We start from the raw sequence: 16,416 nt of genomic DNA, 5'->3' as shown, positions 1-16,416 counted from the left end.
GCCGCTTTGCTCTCCCGTGTCCCCCAACCTCCTGTACCTGCAGCCACGCCCTGCAGCCCTCCTCACCCTCTGGTGTGGGCACGGAGATGAGACGTCCTCTGTTGTCCCCAGGAGGCAGCTGTGGCTTGTTTTACACAAGACTCTGGTGGGGAGAGAAGGCATGGCTGGAGGGAGGAATAGCCTCCAAAGCAAGACGGAACCCCTTTCCTGCAGTGGCTACAGCAGGACCTCCACACTCTAGGATAGGCACCCGGCCCTGCCCAGTCTCCTTCCCCCACACCATGCTCCTCTCCCCCATGTGGCCTCATTTCTCTACAACGGGAAGTAGAAGTTTGGGGATGGATGGATCACCACTTTGCCATTTAGGACAAAGCACTGTCCCCCCCTAGACAGCATCCTGTAGGGTATAGGAGAGAGAGCAGTGTCCTGGGACTCAGGAGGAGCCTCTCTCTGGCCCTCATGTAGTGGAGCTGAGAGTCACTCGGTCCAGGGCTCACTTTGTGTGGGAACCTGCCCCACACAGCATCTGCTGGAACCTTCCGGAAGTCGGGGCACCTTGCTTCTCAGGGGCCCATTGCCTGGTCGAAGGATTGTAGCCATTGGAACCTACACTTGTTTAACCTTCTTAGAGGCAACCAGTGCCATCAATAAGTGCTGCATCTCAGCAGCTGTAACTGCCATGTGCCGAGCACCGTGACAAGTGCTGTGCATTGCTGATCTCACAAAAGCTTCCCCATTAATATATGCCTGTCCCCATTTTACATGGAGGAGGCCCAGGTTTGGGTGTTAACGTGCCCACGGTAGTCAGCTTATGACTGGAGCAGACAGAAGTCCAAATGGGCTCTCTGCCTCTAGCCTAGGCTCTCAGTTGCCCTGTCTGTAAAATGGGGATAATTCCACCTGCCTGTTGGATTTATTATAATCTCTAAGCAAGATCATGCATAGAGAGTACCTAATTTGTAGTTTCTGACAGCCAGTTCTGGTTTGATAAATAGAGGCCAACCAGTATTATGATGGTCCTTTACCACTTCTTCTCCCTGTGTGTCCCCAGCAAGGCTACATAACCTCTCTGGGCCTCTACCCCCTTGTCTCTAGAGCATGGGGCTATAATCCCTGCTCTAGATGAGAGATGCTTTGGCCAGAGTGAGGTCAGAGGTGGAGAGGGCCCTTCCGTCCAGGCCAGTGAGTGCTAACCGGGCCTGCTGGCGTCAGGCTTTGTAGAGCTCCGACCTCTTCCTTCTTCACCACTCCTTCCAGTCCTACCGCCCTCGCGTGTAATTAAGCTCACAACGTCTCGTGTAAGCAAATAATAATAAGGACATTATCTCCCTTTCGTCTGTGTTTTTTCTTGCCTATCATAAGGTAATTAAAATAATGAATGCCTTGTAAAACAATAGGTAGGAGGGCAGGCAAGAGAGCATTATCTGCCATATCCCGCTTGTGCTGTGAATTATTGATGCATTGAAACCACTGTGACTAGAGAGGACTTCCTGTCTCCCAGCCCTTTTCATGCCCACTGACTCCCTCCTCCAGGGTTCGCCAGGTAGGGCTGGGAACCTGAGCCCTGAGCCCCGAAGGTTGAGGAGCAGAGAGCGAGCCCTCCAGCCCCCACCCCGCCCCCTGCCATGGCCCTGGACCAGTTCAGAAATGTCCCTGGGAGGCACTGCCCAAAAGGAAACACAAGAGCCTCTGATTTGAGAGCCTTCTCCGTGCCCCATGTCTTCCCTGTCCACCGCATGTTCTCTGTTCTGAAAGAAGGAGGTGGTTCTGTGCCCGGGTAAAGGGAGAGGCTGGGAAAGGGCAGGGTGTTAATATCTGTGTCTCGTTTCAGATCAGGGCAGGGATGATCAGGCCAAGCCAGGATGATTAGGAACAGTGGTTCTCAAAGTAGGGTTCCCAGACCAGCATCAGCACCACCTGGGAACTTGTTAGACATGCAGGTTGGGGTGGGGCTGGGGCCCAGCATCCTGTGTTACCGAGCCCTCTCAAATTTGAACCACTGCTAGGGTGTTAGTGGCTGGAGAAGAAGCGGGGGGCTGTGGGACTAATTAATTGAATGAATGTTATGTGCCGTCGGGCATAGTTTAATACCTACAATGCCTACGGGCAGGCAATATTGCCCCATAGTGCAGGGGAGGTCTTCCAGGGATGGGAGAGCTGAATCTACACCTTCAGTTACTAAGGCTGCTCCTGGATCAGGGTCTCCTTTTCTTCCAGGACACCCATCTGTGCAGTCTCCACATGTCTGAGACTCAGGGTCCTACCAGGCCACTGAGACTGACCTTAGGAGGGTTGGGCAGCGGGCTCCACAGATGTCAGCAGGTAGTGCCCAAAATACCCACCTTGTGCCTCCTCCAAGCCCCTGGCCTTCTCTTGGACTGTGCTAGCTCCATGGGGGCCCAACACATTTGGAAATAAAACATGAGCACTTGGTGTTGCATTTGGTGTTTCTGATGCTATTTCCCAGCTTCACCAGCCAGGGATGGCGGTGGGGAGAGAACCAGGTCTCAGGAGCAGCTTCCTGTCCTCCTCAAGGCCCATAGAGGATGACTCATTCAGCGTCTCCTAGCTCTCCTTCCCTCACTCTGCTCCACCCCCACTCAATGCAGACAAAGATTTTCACTGCCGCCCCCTTTGGTTTTTAACCCTCACTCCAATTCACAATGCTCTCCAAGGTCAGTTTGCTTTGGAAATTAATTCTAGCATTTTAAATGATGAACATAATTTTGCTGGCATCTTTTAAAACATCTGTATCTGCAAAAATAATCTCAGTGAGTAATTGAGTAAGGGGCTCAGTGAAATTTAAATTTTAGATAAATAATGAATACATTTTTTAGTGTAAGTATGTCTCGTATAATATTTGGGGGCATACTTACACTAAAAAATTATTTGTTGTTTCTCTGAAGTTTAAATTTCTCTGGATGTCCTGTATTTTATTTAGCAACCCTAAGCTCAGGTTCCGTAGTCAGTGAGGGGCTGATACTCATAGCTCTTTTCATTCATTCATTCATTCATTCATTCATTCACTCACTCACTCATTCATTCTTTCATATTTATTGAGCCAGCTGTATGCCAGATGCTCTTCTAGGCACTGGGACATACAGCAGTTGGGGGAAGCAGATAGTAAATGAAATAAGTAAGTGAATTACAGAGTGTATTAGAGGTTTTGAGTGCTATGGAGAAAAATAAAGCAGACAGGCGGTGCTGTCGGAAGGCAGGGCTGCAATTTTAAAAGGGTAGCCAGAGAAGACCATTTGAAAAGATGATATTTGAACAAAGACTTGAGGGAGGTGAGGGAGCAAGCTGTGACCCTTTGTGGGAGAAGGGTATTCCAGGCAGAGGGCACATTGTGTGCAAAAAAGTGCAATTTAGGGCCCAATGCAGGGCTAGTTATCTGATGATGTTGACCTTGTTTCCTCGAACACATTTGATGCCATGCAGAGGAATTTATTATTGTCTCCTATAACTGAAAAATCTGGTGTGGATTTCAGACACAGTTGGATTCAGGTGTTTAAATGATGATATCAGGGTTCCTACTTTTCTCTGTGGTACCTTCATTCTCAGGGAAGGATTACCTTTCCTGCTGTTTCCAGCAAAAGTCCCCCGCTTGGATCTGTATTGGGTTGATGTGGGTCATGTGACTGCCCCTGGCCCAGTCGCTGTTGCCAGAGCGATGGAATGATATGACTGACCTGTCCCCATTCCTGGGCCAGCACAGGCCTAGCAGTCCCTTTTGAACCACACAGATGGAGGCGAGGAGATAGTGGTTTTCTTTAAGGAAAGATTGGGTACTCCTGTGAGGTGGGCATGAAGGTATGGCAGGCAGAGACCTCAGACAGGATGCTTTTCCTCCTGAGCTTTGTTGCTTTAAAACAGGAAGAGAATAGTCTTGTTCTTCTTCCTTTCACAAAGATATTTGAAAGGGAAATAAAGAAAAGGTTCTTTTTTTTTTTTAAAGATTTAAAAAAGCGAGCAAAGCCATAATCCATCCTTTCTGCCCTTTTATGCTGCCACATCTCTGCCCTACCCCTGAACCTTCATGCCAGTTCCCACCCTAGAGGAGAACCCTTCCAGCTTTGATTCTCTTGGATAGGTTGCGTTTTTAAAATCCAGTTGTTCCCTATGTCTCAACCCTTGTTCTCTCTGTTGCCAGGAGGCCCAGAAGATTAACAATGGCTCAAGCCAGGCGGATGGCACTCTCAAGCCAGTGGACGAGAAAGAGGAGGCAGTGGCAGCCGAGGTCGGCTGGATGACCTCTGTGAAGGACTGGGCTGGGGTGATGATTTCTGCCCAGACACTGACCGGCAGAGTCCTGGTGAGTCCCCAATTCTCTCCTCCCATGAGGAGGCCTTCTTTCTCGTCCATCATTGCTTTGTTTATAGGGATGTGATGTTTCGTGGGGTCTTCTCCAGGCCACTGGCTATTGGGAGGTAGGGTGAACAGGGGGTGCTTACGTGTAGTCATGGAGAAGAGGCTGGGTTCGTGCACATCTAAGCCAGTGGTTTATGGAGGGATTTGCAGAGTGTGCCAGTGTCCGCGGCACAGAGGGTCTGCTGGGGCAGGGACCCAGGGAGTTGTGTGTGTGCGTGTGTGTGTGTTGTCCTTCCGGGGATGTTGCTGTTGTCCTCTGGCCACTAAGCAGGGAGTGCCTTTTGGGTAGTTTCTGATCTCCAGCCCTGTGTAATGTGGATCCTGCCCATGGTGGATATCCTCCGTCATGCTGGTGAAACTCATTGGCAGCCCCTCTGAGGCTGTCTGGCCCTGTGCTTGGAGCATTGTTCATGCGACCTTATTTCTCCTAGGCCTATCTGCAGCCAGGGCTCATCCTGCCCCTTCTCTGTGCGTTTCCTGCTTTCTCTCTGATCTGCTTATGTAGAGCTTGGCTTCACTCTCTGGCTTCATGATCTCCTGGTTCTTGGCAAAGGTCATGGGTGGGACAAGCCTATAGTGACCAACCATCCCAGTTTGCCTGGGACTGAGAGGTACCTAGAACATGGGTCTTGCTGTGCAAAGGGAGAAAATCCTGACAAACAGGCACAAGTTGGACACTCTGGTCAGGTCATGCTCCTGCCATATGTGGGCCCTTCTCTGGGGTACCCCTGCCCACCCGCTTTCTTGGGTCTGCTTTGGGTCAGTGGTTTCCCTGACAAGGATGTTACATTCCAAATAATTTTTTCCTGTGATTCTGGAAGCTGTTTTGTATGGACTGCCCTTTCTGTGTATGAAGCTGGGCTTCGTCAAGAGTCATGGCTCACAGATAGAATGAATGGGTATATTGTGATGGCTGGGTGGATCAAAGATCAGGTAGAGGTGCTGGAAAATAGATGGAATCACCCTCGACATTTCATAGCAAAACGCAGTGGGGAGGTGAATATAGACATATGTAGGGAGGTGGTGAAAATTTCTCCCATCAGAATCTTTTTTGGGAAGAACTCTACTTTATGTTTGGAATAAATCCCTTACGAACAGCTTGAAGGAAGGAGTAAGACACTGAATGCCATGCTTGAGTCACAAAGGTGGTGGCCAAACAGACTTTAAGGCAGATAGGGTCTGTTACCTGAGGGACCCATCATGAGCTAAGCCTTCTGAAGCGTATATATGAAGCCGTAGCTCATGTCAGTTGATAGCAAAACTGAAAGGGGAGAAATTTAAAGTTGAAATTTTGGAGGAAGTGGAGAAACTGGTGAGGCTAGTTGCTGCATGGAGAAAGACAGAGAGGGGATGGCCTGGGTTGGTGGGACCCAGGAAAAATTGGGCACTCCTGGGTGTCTAATGACAAATTGAAGGTGGCTTGCTGTGGGTTGTGCTGTGGAAGCACCACCCTTGTGTCCTCCAACCCCTGCTGTAGCCCCGAGTCTTTGGTAAAGTCTCTGTTGCTCTTTTATGCTTGTATATGAGTGGATTCTGTGTGGGAAACATAAAGAGATTGAATTCTAGGTCTGGGCAGTCACATGGGATGATGGAGGCAGTGCGTTCTATTCATATGGCAGTGATGGATGAGGGACAGCAGACAGTTTGGTTGCACAAATGTGCCAGTCCTGTGGCTCCATGTGGCCATTGTAGACAGTTTTAATTATCTTCATGAGCCTCAGCCAAGAGTTACTGAGCATCACCTCTGGGCCAGGTGTTCTTTTCAGCCCTGCAGACAGCAAGGAGTGATCCTGATTTCATTGCACCACGGACGGAAGTTATTAAAGGAATGTCTGGAGGAGAGATACTATGAGTACAAGCATTACATGCGTGTGTGTTGGGGTGGGGAGGCTGAGTATGGAGAAGATGGGGGGGCCATCAAGAAAGCAGTCGCAGGGAAGAAAGCCTTTGGGCCGAAACTTCCATTTTAAGATGAACAGAACACGTGCTTGATGATAGAGACAACATAAAAAATAAAAACACACCCAAGCTTGAAAACAAGAAAGGGACCACTTAGTGGGCCAGAAGCCGAGAATACCTAATACAATGCAGAGCATTTGAGTTGAGCTTTGAAATGTGAGTGAGGAAGTCATTCCAGAGTGAGGAGCAGCGGGAGCAGAGAAGGGGCATGGCACTGATGGAATGAGGCCCAGGCTGCAAACACAAAGGTACCCGACAGGAAGTACGACTGGGAAGGTGGGCTGGTCCGCTCTTCAAATGCCAAGTGAAAGAATTTGGGCTGACTTTTGTAGGAAATGAGATTTTGAGGGAAGGGTGTCATGATTGGTGGGTGTACAGGGAGAGCTGGTGGAGAAGTGGACGCCAAATTGGTGGGCCGGGTGCTCCGAGGTGCTGGGGTCAGTTCGGAGAGTGAGCTCCTGGCACCTGTGACAGGATGCCAGGGAATGTCTGCAGTGGACCTGGTGAGGCCAGGCCTGAACTGACACCCAGCAATGGAGGCAGGTAGGTAGGTGGGTGTGGGTGACATTGTGGAAGTGGAATCCCAGGCTAGGTGTACCCAGCATCCACCTTGATATGACCACTGACAGTAACATGATCAAGAGCCTCTCGGGAGCCAGGCAGGCACTCTGCTGGACTCTATATGACCAGGTTGAAGGGTAAGGACCATGTTGTATTTATTTGTATTGCCCATTTTGCTGTTGCGTTATAGGGGTTCGTTACAAGGAAGCAAGCAAGCCAGTCTTATCAATGCATTCATTTCCATTTTATAGCTGAGAACACCAAGGCACAGGAAGGACAGTGACTTGCCTAAGAATATGCAGTTGTAAGTGACAGAACCAGGCTAGTACCCGCAGGCCTCCGGACTCCCTGTCTAGTGCTCTTTCTGTGTCATTACTTCCCAGAGGAAGATAATGCTTCTTCTATTCTAAGCCACTGCCAGCTGTCGCTTTGGCGGTGACATTTTTACTCTACCATCTTTGAGCCAGTTAGGTCCTATGGCTACTTGGCCTGATTTTCTTAACATTTGTGTGGACAAGAACACTCTGCCTAGGCCTCCTTGCCTCGCACTGCCCAGAATGCCAGCTGCTCTCTGAAGCTTTCCTTGGAGAAAATCCTGCCTGTGCCGCTCTGGTGTGCTGAGAGCAGAGCAGGTCGCACTGCACAGAGAGCAGGCATCTCAGAGTTCCAGAACAGACCTCTCTCCCTTAGGAGAAGGCATGTCCTTGCTCTGAGCAAGGAACAGATTTCACATGGAAGTCTCCGTGCACAAGAGAAAGAGGATCTGCCTGTTCAGAACCCAAAGCTGTGTTGTCTGGAGCTGTCCAAATGTTTATCCTCCCAACAATGGGACTAAAGCAAGACTAGACACCCGGCTGTTCAGTTTCCCTTTTCAATTTTTAATTTGTTTTCCTTGATGCATGGCTCAGGAGCATAGCCTCCACATCTGGAACCCCTTTTCACCTGTTTCATTGTCACCAGTGAGAGTCTCCAAGCTGGGGCACTGTGGGTAAGACCCATCTGGGAAAGGATTCGCCAAGACAACGTCAGCATACCTGTCCCCTTTTGTCCAGGATGGCTCACAGGAGCTCATCATTCATTCTCTAAGTGCTTATTTCTTACCCTGCCCCCCCGGGCACTCTTCTAGGCACTGGCTGTAAAGCAGGTAGCAACAGAGATCCAGGTGTGAATAACTGGTCATGATAAACTGGATATAAAGTTGTAGGGCTCAGTGTAAGAGATGACAAACGGTAGTCACCATTCCCAGTGCTTTTTATAGAGAACACCTGGAGCCTCATCACCAACGTGATAAAGATTCCGTGACCAGGTCTCAGAATAGCCTGTCTTTGCCTCGTCTCTCACCGAGCACTCAGGCTTTAGCGTCATAAAAAAGGCAAGACTGGACAGAGCCTTCTCTTGGAGCACGTGGCTGAGGCATTCCACATCAAAGTGAACAGCAGACTGTCAAGGGTTACTGCTTCCTTTATCTTTTTTTAAAAATGAAAAACATTTATTTTCTGATTATAAACGTGGCACATGATTATTTCAAAATTTTGGAACATAGTGGAAGAATTGCTGATAAATTCCACTGTGGGATTTGGAGGTGGCCCACACTGAGGGATATTTCCGTGTAGCCATATCCGAGTATGCCATCAGGATATGTCCCCGCTGTGTGAGCATTGTTGAGGACTTTGCTGGCTACATCTCACCTTATCTGCTCAGTACACAGACTTGGGATAAGTGGTTCTGTGTTCCAGCTTTGCTGTGTCCTCCTGAGGAACCTCTATTCAACACTCTAAATTGGGAGTGGGATCATGACTCTTTTTTTCATGGCTGCTTGGAGCTAAGTTGGTGGCTCATTGAAAATACATGGCATCTCAGGGTTTGCATTTTAGTATTCACGTGCCTTTGGCTTCATCGCTGTTTCTCCTCTCATTTTCCCTTTGGCCTAATTTCCTCACTGTTCTCTTTGAACTTTACATGTATGTGGTGATGTGCTTCATGTAGTTTTGTGAGCAGTGTTTAAATAAAGAAGGCAAGAAACTCCGAATCGGCTTTTGCATCATTTAGTTGTGCTTTATGGAATCCTAAGCCAAATTCAACGTTAGTGATCATCTAGTGCAAGGTTGGTAAATTTTTCTTTAAAGGGACATTAAATATTTCTTTAAATATTTTTAGCCTTCGCAGACCACAGGGACTCTGACACAACTACTCAACTCTGCCTTTGTAGTTGGAAAGCAGCCACAGGTAATCCATGGGCGTGACTGTGTTCCAATAAAACTTTATTAACAAAAAGAGGTGGTAGGCCAGATTCGTTTCATGGGCCGTAGTTTGCTGACTTTTGGTCTAGTTCATCTCCTCGTTTTATAAATAAGTTGAAAGTCAGAAATTGAAAGAAATTCCTTAGGAAGGGATTTCCTCAGATAATATAGCATAAGAGTGACAGGTCAGAGAACCCATTTGTAATGGGGATTGTTGTGGACACAGATACACATACGAATAAATACGGACACATATACATTCACACCACCTACGTTAGTGCCTCGTTTCTGAATATTCATATTAATTTCCACATTGATCTCAGAGTGACTCTTTCCTTAGGGAAACTATGTCTTCTGCCCAAGCATGACTTCACCTCAAGGTGTAAGCAGTATCTAGTACCTCAAACCCTGTATAGATTCAGTGTTTTGTGCTTTCCTCCAAAGACTGGTTCTGCTAATACAGCTGTCAGCAACTTGAGCAAAGGTAGAGCCTTTAGAATTATTCTTCTGATTATTTCCCCCGTATTCTCATGGTACTATGCTACATTTAAATATTGCTCCAGGATGCATACAAATCTAATCCAGGAACCGAGAATATATGCTACTTGCTTTTCTGTCTGGGGCATGATTCTTTTAAGAAAGGAGAATGAAAACTGCCAGTTTTTCCCTTTATCTTCCTAAATATATTGCATGTGTGGCATTTCACATTAACGTTCTATACATAGCTTAGACCATTCTATCCTTATCTCCGAGGGTCCAAAAGAAAATACATATCAAATATGCCTTTCAAATAGAAATAATTCTATTGGTTTAATGGAGTTAAATAGATGTGCTCACTGCTGTGCTGTTTGCCCATGAAATTGGAGCAGTTGAACAAAATGGAGGTGTACATGGGCATACGCTTAATCAAATATGTGACTTTCATTGCTGTCATTTCTCCCTTTAGGTGGCTCATGTTGCTGGTGAAATTTCTCATCAGCACCCTCTACTTTTCTCCTTCATTGGTGCCTGGTGGCAAATTCACATACCGCTCACATTTCTATCTTCCCCTCTCTTCCTCTCATCTATGCTCCTCTCCTCTCCTTTTTTTTTTTCTTTTCTTTTTTACATTTTAGGCAAATCTACATAAAATTTTTATATCATTTACAAATGCCCTATGTAGCAGAACCACCAGAAGTTTCATGGGCTTGTGTTTTTACTAAGAATGGCCCCATAGTGAACAGGTAGGCCCTGCTTTCTGTGCAATTGAGAGTAAACTGAATTTTGTTTGAGTTTTTTACTTCCCTAAGTGAAGCTTCTTTTAAAGAAATCACACAGTAATTCCCCTTCGGGACTTAATAATGGCTCTTCATTTTATCCTGTGCATAAACAGTTTATTTTTTGGGTATAAAGTATACATCAGAGAAGGTATAGTTTCTTTTTATTAAACATGAAATTTTGTCTTTTTCTTATGAAAGATGCACTAAATTTGTTACCTGTCACCCGGCATCTTGGGGGGGACAACATGAGTCAGAGAAGTCACTGAATCTAGCTGGCATGCACGATAGGTAGTGAGCTGCCTGTCACTGGAGAGAGTAAAAGAGAGGCAGGATCACACTGGGTGGCACTGTTACTGACTGTTGGTCAGACTTTGTCCCCATTGTTTTAATTAGATTCTACAGAAAACCACTGTGTTTCCGCCAAAATAAGACCTAGCCAGACAATCAGCTCTAATGCATCTTTTGGAGCAAAAATTAATGTAAGACCCAGTCTTATTTTGCTATAAGACCAGGTATAATATATAACATAATATGATATGATATGATATGATATGATATGATATAATATAATATATAATATAATACTGGGTGTAATATAATATAACATAAAAGATGGGGTCATATTAATTTTTGCTCCAAAAGATGCATTAGAGCTGATTGTCTGGCTAGGTCTTATTTTCGGGGAAACCACGGGTAGACCCAGGAGATGCTCCAGGATAAAAGTGATTCCCCGGAAGTTGGACAGACTTCATTTCTTATCCCCTTTTTGAGATTGCCAGTGCTTATCAGCGTGTAAGTCTTGAAGAAGTCCTACAGTAAGAAAACAGAAAGAATTTGGTTTGCCCAGCATTTCTCATTTCTATTTCACCATGGAACCCTTGACCCATGAAACACCCATGGGCATCACAAAGAACACACTCTGGGAAACATAGCTAGTGCAGGGATCGGCAAACTGTAGCCAGTGGGCGAAATCTGGCTGACTGCCTGTTTTGTACGGCCCACAGGGTGAGGATGGTTTTTACATTTTCAAATGGTTTTTAAAAGAATCAAAAGAAGACTATTTTGTGCCATGTGAAAATTACATGCGATTCAAATTTCAGTGTTCACAAACAGAATTTTATTGGGATGCAGCCATGCTCGCTCATTTACATATTTCTGTGGCTGCCATGCTACAAAAGCAGAATTGAGTAACATCCATAGAATCTGAAATATCCACCAGCCTAAAATAGTTATTTTCTGGCCCTATAGAAGTTTGCCACCCCCTACCCCCAAACTAAATCAGCATGTTTTCCTTCTGCTCTGTGATTGTCGATATCCCTGTGGCCAGTGTGACTGTTCCACAATTCCTCATGGCCCAAGGTAATGGCTAAGATGTACCGTTTATCCATAACCTCAACTGAATGATGCAGTAGAGATGGGAAGACAGAGGCCAGAGCTAGGTGGGCCCCCATGTCTACAGCAGGTTCTGAGCTGGCTCAGCGTAAGGTTCCCCTTCCCCTCAGTGGAATGTGTGGGAATTCTGTAGCAGGGTCACTCCTGAAGTCTCCCCCTCTATTGCCTGCACCGCTGCAGCCAGCACACCTCCGGCCCCACCTGCCACCCCGGCGTCCAGCCTGCAGACCACGCACCTCAGCCGCACGGGCTACTGGTCTGCGTTGCTGGCCTGCAGGCCACGTGCTCTGTGTGTAGGCCTCTCCAGAGCATTCTGGAAAGTGCAGCTGTTAATTTTACTAGCTGGTGTGTTGTCTTCGCTAACCTCCCCTGTGAAAATGAAGGAGAATTTCAGAAATCAATCCTCCGACAGCTCTCGAGAAAGGAAGAGCCTCATGTGGCCTCCCTTCTCTGGGTGTTTGGGGTGAGGGGTGGTGGGAAGTGGGTGCCTGCTTGGTCCTTCTACCTCGTCTATCTGTCTCTTCATCCATCTGTCCAATCCGTATACCATTATTGGTATTCCCCAGCACTCAGAAGTGAATGTGGCACCCAGTCATTGGGGACCTAATAAATAAAGGAGGGCACTTTGGTGTCTGTGCCCTAAGCACGCAAGGCTGGCCTTCCCTTACCAGTCACCCTGCCTCTGTTCTCCGTTTCAGTTTCTCCGTTAGGGTTGGGAGATAGGAGCCCTGCCCCTCTGCTGATTCAGCCCTATCTGAACTGGGACTCTCTTTTGATCTCTATCTGGCTCCCTGTGTCCCTTTCTCTTTTGATTGGAACTGACAAGGAGGACAGGTGGAGCACTTAACATCCCCAAATCTCCAGCTGCTGCTTTTCCTCTCTCCCTGGAACGTGTCCTTGGGATGCTGTGACCCTTGGAACAGGGTGGAGTGCTGTATGTGGTGCAGTAGGGTGGTTAGAAATCCAGCATCTCCAGTCGTTCTGCTGAGTCCCAGTTCCACCGCTCTCTAGGGTTTTACCCTGGCTGGTTGCTTTCAGTGCCTCAGTTTCTGCATCTGTTCAATGGGCATAATAATAGCCCCTGCCTCTTAATGTTGTTTTGAGCATTTGATGTATCAATGAATGTGAAATGTTTAGAACAGTGCCTCTTTCATGGTTGGGACATGAATAAGAGCATTAGCTATTATTATTTTTGTTACTGTTGCATGAGCCCAGTCACCATGTCGTGGAGGAAATGGGCTGGTGTGGAGACTCGGGTGAGTGGAGAATAAATCATTCACTACCACAGAGATGGAGCAGCCTTCAGACCTCCCCAAACTCAGACGTCATCTCAGAGTGATGAGCTAGCTCTGGGCATGGCCAATTCAAAGGGGTCTGACTATCCCAGGAAGGCCCTGGTTTGGGTCCAGCCAGCTGATGAGTTTTGCTCCATGCACACAGTTCAGACCCTGTCATTTCTGAAGCTGGCTCATGCCAGGCTGACTCACCACTGTTGAGTTGGCCAGGAAATTCTCACTTCATATGGCCTCCCCAAGCTGGCCGTGGGCCGTAGGGAGGGCTAGACTCTCCCTGGGAGCTGTGCACAGGAGGCTTGTATGTCACAGGAAATGCCTTGGCAGGATGACAGATGAGTCTTGTGGAAAGAGGGTTAAGTGCGCTCACTGTGGTCCTCATGTCCTGTCCTCCCTGGATGTGGAGCGAGGCTGACAGACACAGGGCTGGTTTCACAGGACTTGTCAGCACAACTATGTGGGGAGGTGTCTTTGACATTCATTTTGGGGGGCAGCAACCACGAGTCTATAGGGTGGCTGCAGGAAAGTGTGTTAGTCACCAGGAGATAAGGATACAGATTCCCTTGTACAGTAGAGGCATCTCCCCAGACCTGTTCATCTGTTCCTTCAAACGTTCCCGGAGCCTCTACTAAGTGGCAGACGCTATTCAAGGCGCGGGACACATGTTGGTCCGTCTAGCAAAATCTGCAACGTGAAATCATCCAAAGTGTTGAAAGTGAAAACGTTATGCTTGTATTTTGCTACACAATGCTTTTGAGTGGCAAGGTGTTTGAAGTCGGTGATAAATCAGAGCCTGTGGCCTATCTCTCAGCCCTGGGACAGGCTTGGGAGCTGATTCTCCCGGTCTTGATCTCACATCCTGTGTCTTCCTGATGCTGGATCCGAGGGGCCTGAGAACATGTGTTGACAAGACTCAAGTTAAGCTCCTTTCTTCCTCCCTCCCTCCCAACCAGTCAAAGCTGGCGCCCCCTGGAGGCTTTCCAGGACGTAGAGCTGCCATCTCGGAACGGGAGCGTTTTCTCAGCCAGCTTTTTCCCTGGGGCCTTCAGAGGATGCCAGTGGGTTTAGCAGCCGCTGTTTGCCAGGATAATATCCTAGGAGATTGAGACTCTGCTCAAAGCACCTTTTCAGCTGTGAGCAAGTTTGTTTAGCACGCCGATTCACAAATAGAGATAATGATGGGAATGGTGACAAAGTCGATCGCCGTTGTTATTGCTGCAGAGCACGTGCTTGGAAAGTCACACTTGGGACCATAGGCAAGTGGATGCTTCCACGTTTAATGCACTAGGCGATGTTTAGGAGCAGGCAGACTGACGCGTGCCTGCAGGCCCCAAACATCCCAATTTGGTGCGTTAGAAGCCCCATTTTTAGGGCCTGGGTCCAGAAAGAGGCTTTTTTTTTCTTTCCCTTCAGAAAAACAACTACTTCAGGGGAATGACAGCCACAGAAATCTACCATTTGCCCTAAAAATTTTATTGCCAAGAAAAAAACAAAAAAGAAGTTCTCTAGTGTTTTAGTAGTGAGGAAACTAGGACAGGGCAGTTGCTTCTCTGTCATTCTTAAGGAATTAGGGCACTCGAAAACTCAATTACTAAATGCACCAGGCCTCCTAAGTGCCAGGGCTAGCTCTGCTCATCCAGTTCATTTTAGTTCGTAAAATTGGCCTGGTACTAACGTGGACGGCACCACAGCACTGGGAATCCAGGGGCTTGTCTGAGTGGAAACTCACGAGCCTGCAGGAACTCAGAGCCTTCCTTAGGGCCTCAAAGGTTACCCACAAACTATGCGCGCAAGCAGAGACCTCTGGGCCTTCCAGGCTTATTGCAGATGGGTTAATCCCGAAAGTACATGCACTGAGCATACTGGTTTCTTGCACCTGTGAAGAATCCAGGGAACGGTGCATCAATCTGAAGGGCTGAGAAACCATCCTCTTCCTAGAACGGTTCCCAGACTGTTTGAGAGAAGATGCTGAATTTTGACCTTTTCTCCACTTCTCTTTTTAGTGGTTTTTGTGTGTGTGTGTGTGTGGGGGGGGTGGGAGGGTGCTGTTGGTGAAGGGACTGTCCTAAGGGAAATAGGGAAGAGCTCATTGAAAAGGAGAGAGGAAGAAAAGACATGTTCCCACACTACCCTCCCTCAAATTCGAGCTTGGCTTACACTAAAAATAGCTTGAAACAGAGGCGACTCACAAAAAGGCAGCGTTTCAGGGGGCAGAAGCTGCTGGCTCCCTGGCTGCCACACAAGCCTTCTGGGTTTCTTAGACTCTGGGCCACCATTTGCACAGGAAGGCGTGGGGTTTGGAATCCCATTGGGAGACGTTCAGGCCATTCTCCTTGTGTGTCTTGCTAGACCTATCTGGAGCTAATTATATCAGCTGGGCACTCATAGCCAGCTGCCTGGGCTTTTATGCCCCAGGGATGAAAAATAACTTCCTGAGAAGGAAAGCTGTTGTTTTCAGGAGCTGCTTCATCCCACAGGCACCTGGGACAGCAGTGATGTGGTTATTGTCTCTCTCTGAGCCATGAGGTGGGCAACTTGGTTATTTGTCCACCTTAGACCTCTCCAGGAAGAAAGATCACCAGAAAGAAGGAAAAGAGTTTACTCACCTAGGTTCATGCCGTGTGTCTCTCTGGGAATTGGGGATTAGTGACGGTGTTTGAGATCAACTTGGGATATAATAATAGAGATGGCAATGACTGTCATCTGAGGAACTGTGGTCAGCAGCAAACTGGGTTCTGATCGTGGCTCTGCCATAACCTTTCTGATGACCTTGGACAAGTCAATTCCCTTTCGAGGCCTTTGTGTCTCCGTGCATAAAATGACAGGACAGCAGTAGTCTCTTAGTAGTTTGTTTCCTTGCAGCCCAAGTTGTTTCCACATATTCTCCATATACCATCCTTCAGCTAGCCAAGGTAGCAAGGGATCCCTCAGTCCTACTGTGTCCTTGACACTTTGCTAGGTGCTAGGTGAGCAGTAAAAGGAGAAAGAATAGTTCTTTCCTCAGCTGCTGGAGCAACTGGAGGGAAGCAGGAAGTAGTCAAGGGACCTCCCTGCATGGGCCTCCCCTGGCTTATTAGCATTCCATTTGAAATAAAATCTAAAACTTGCCCTGTGTGGTAAGGCCCCTCCCTCTCACTTACCTCCTATGATGCTTTTCCTTCCAGACTCCTTTCCAGGTGGTCCTCTGTCTGCAGAGAGGAAGGGAAGCATTGAGTAGCAGGAACAGGGCCTGTGACCCTGGAGTTGGGCGGGAGGAAGGATGCCTTAGGAGGAGAGGTCACATCCCAAGGGGACATGTCCTCCCTGGAAAAGGTGGCTTCCTGTACACCGTGCCACTCTTGA

At 47.7% G+C, this 16,416-nt stretch overlaps 1 protein-coding gene across 21 annotated transcripts in view; it reads left to right on the top strand.

The window, feature by feature from the left end:
• KCNMA1 (potassium calcium-activated channel subfamily M alpha 1) overlaps nt 1-16,416 on the top strand; it is a 709,234-nt gene that overhangs the window by 204,667 nt on the left and 488,151 nt on the right. For 19 of the 21 annotated variants that reach the window (XM_081075057.1, XM_081075054.1, XM_081075040.1 and 16 more), the window contains exon 2: nt 4,154-4,315. The exons of the other annotated variants lie outside the window; for them this stretch is intronic. In XM_081075057.1, coding sequence (XP_080931183.1) covers nt 4,154-4,315 — 162 coding nt within the window. The remainder of the gene's footprint in view (nt 1-4,153; nt 4,316-16,416) is intronic. 21 annotated transcript variants of the gene reach the window in all.

Source organism: Rhinolophus hipposideros (assembly GCF_964194185.1).
Source record: "Rhinolophus hipposideros genome assembly, chromosome: 15".
Taxonomy (NCBI): domain Eukaryota; kingdom Metazoa; phylum Chordata; class Mammalia; order Chiroptera; family Rhinolophidae; genus Rhinolophus; species Rhinolophus hipposideros.
The sequence above is the reverse complement of the archived record's forward strand: the minus strand, read 5'-3'. Positions and strand labels throughout refer to the sequence as shown.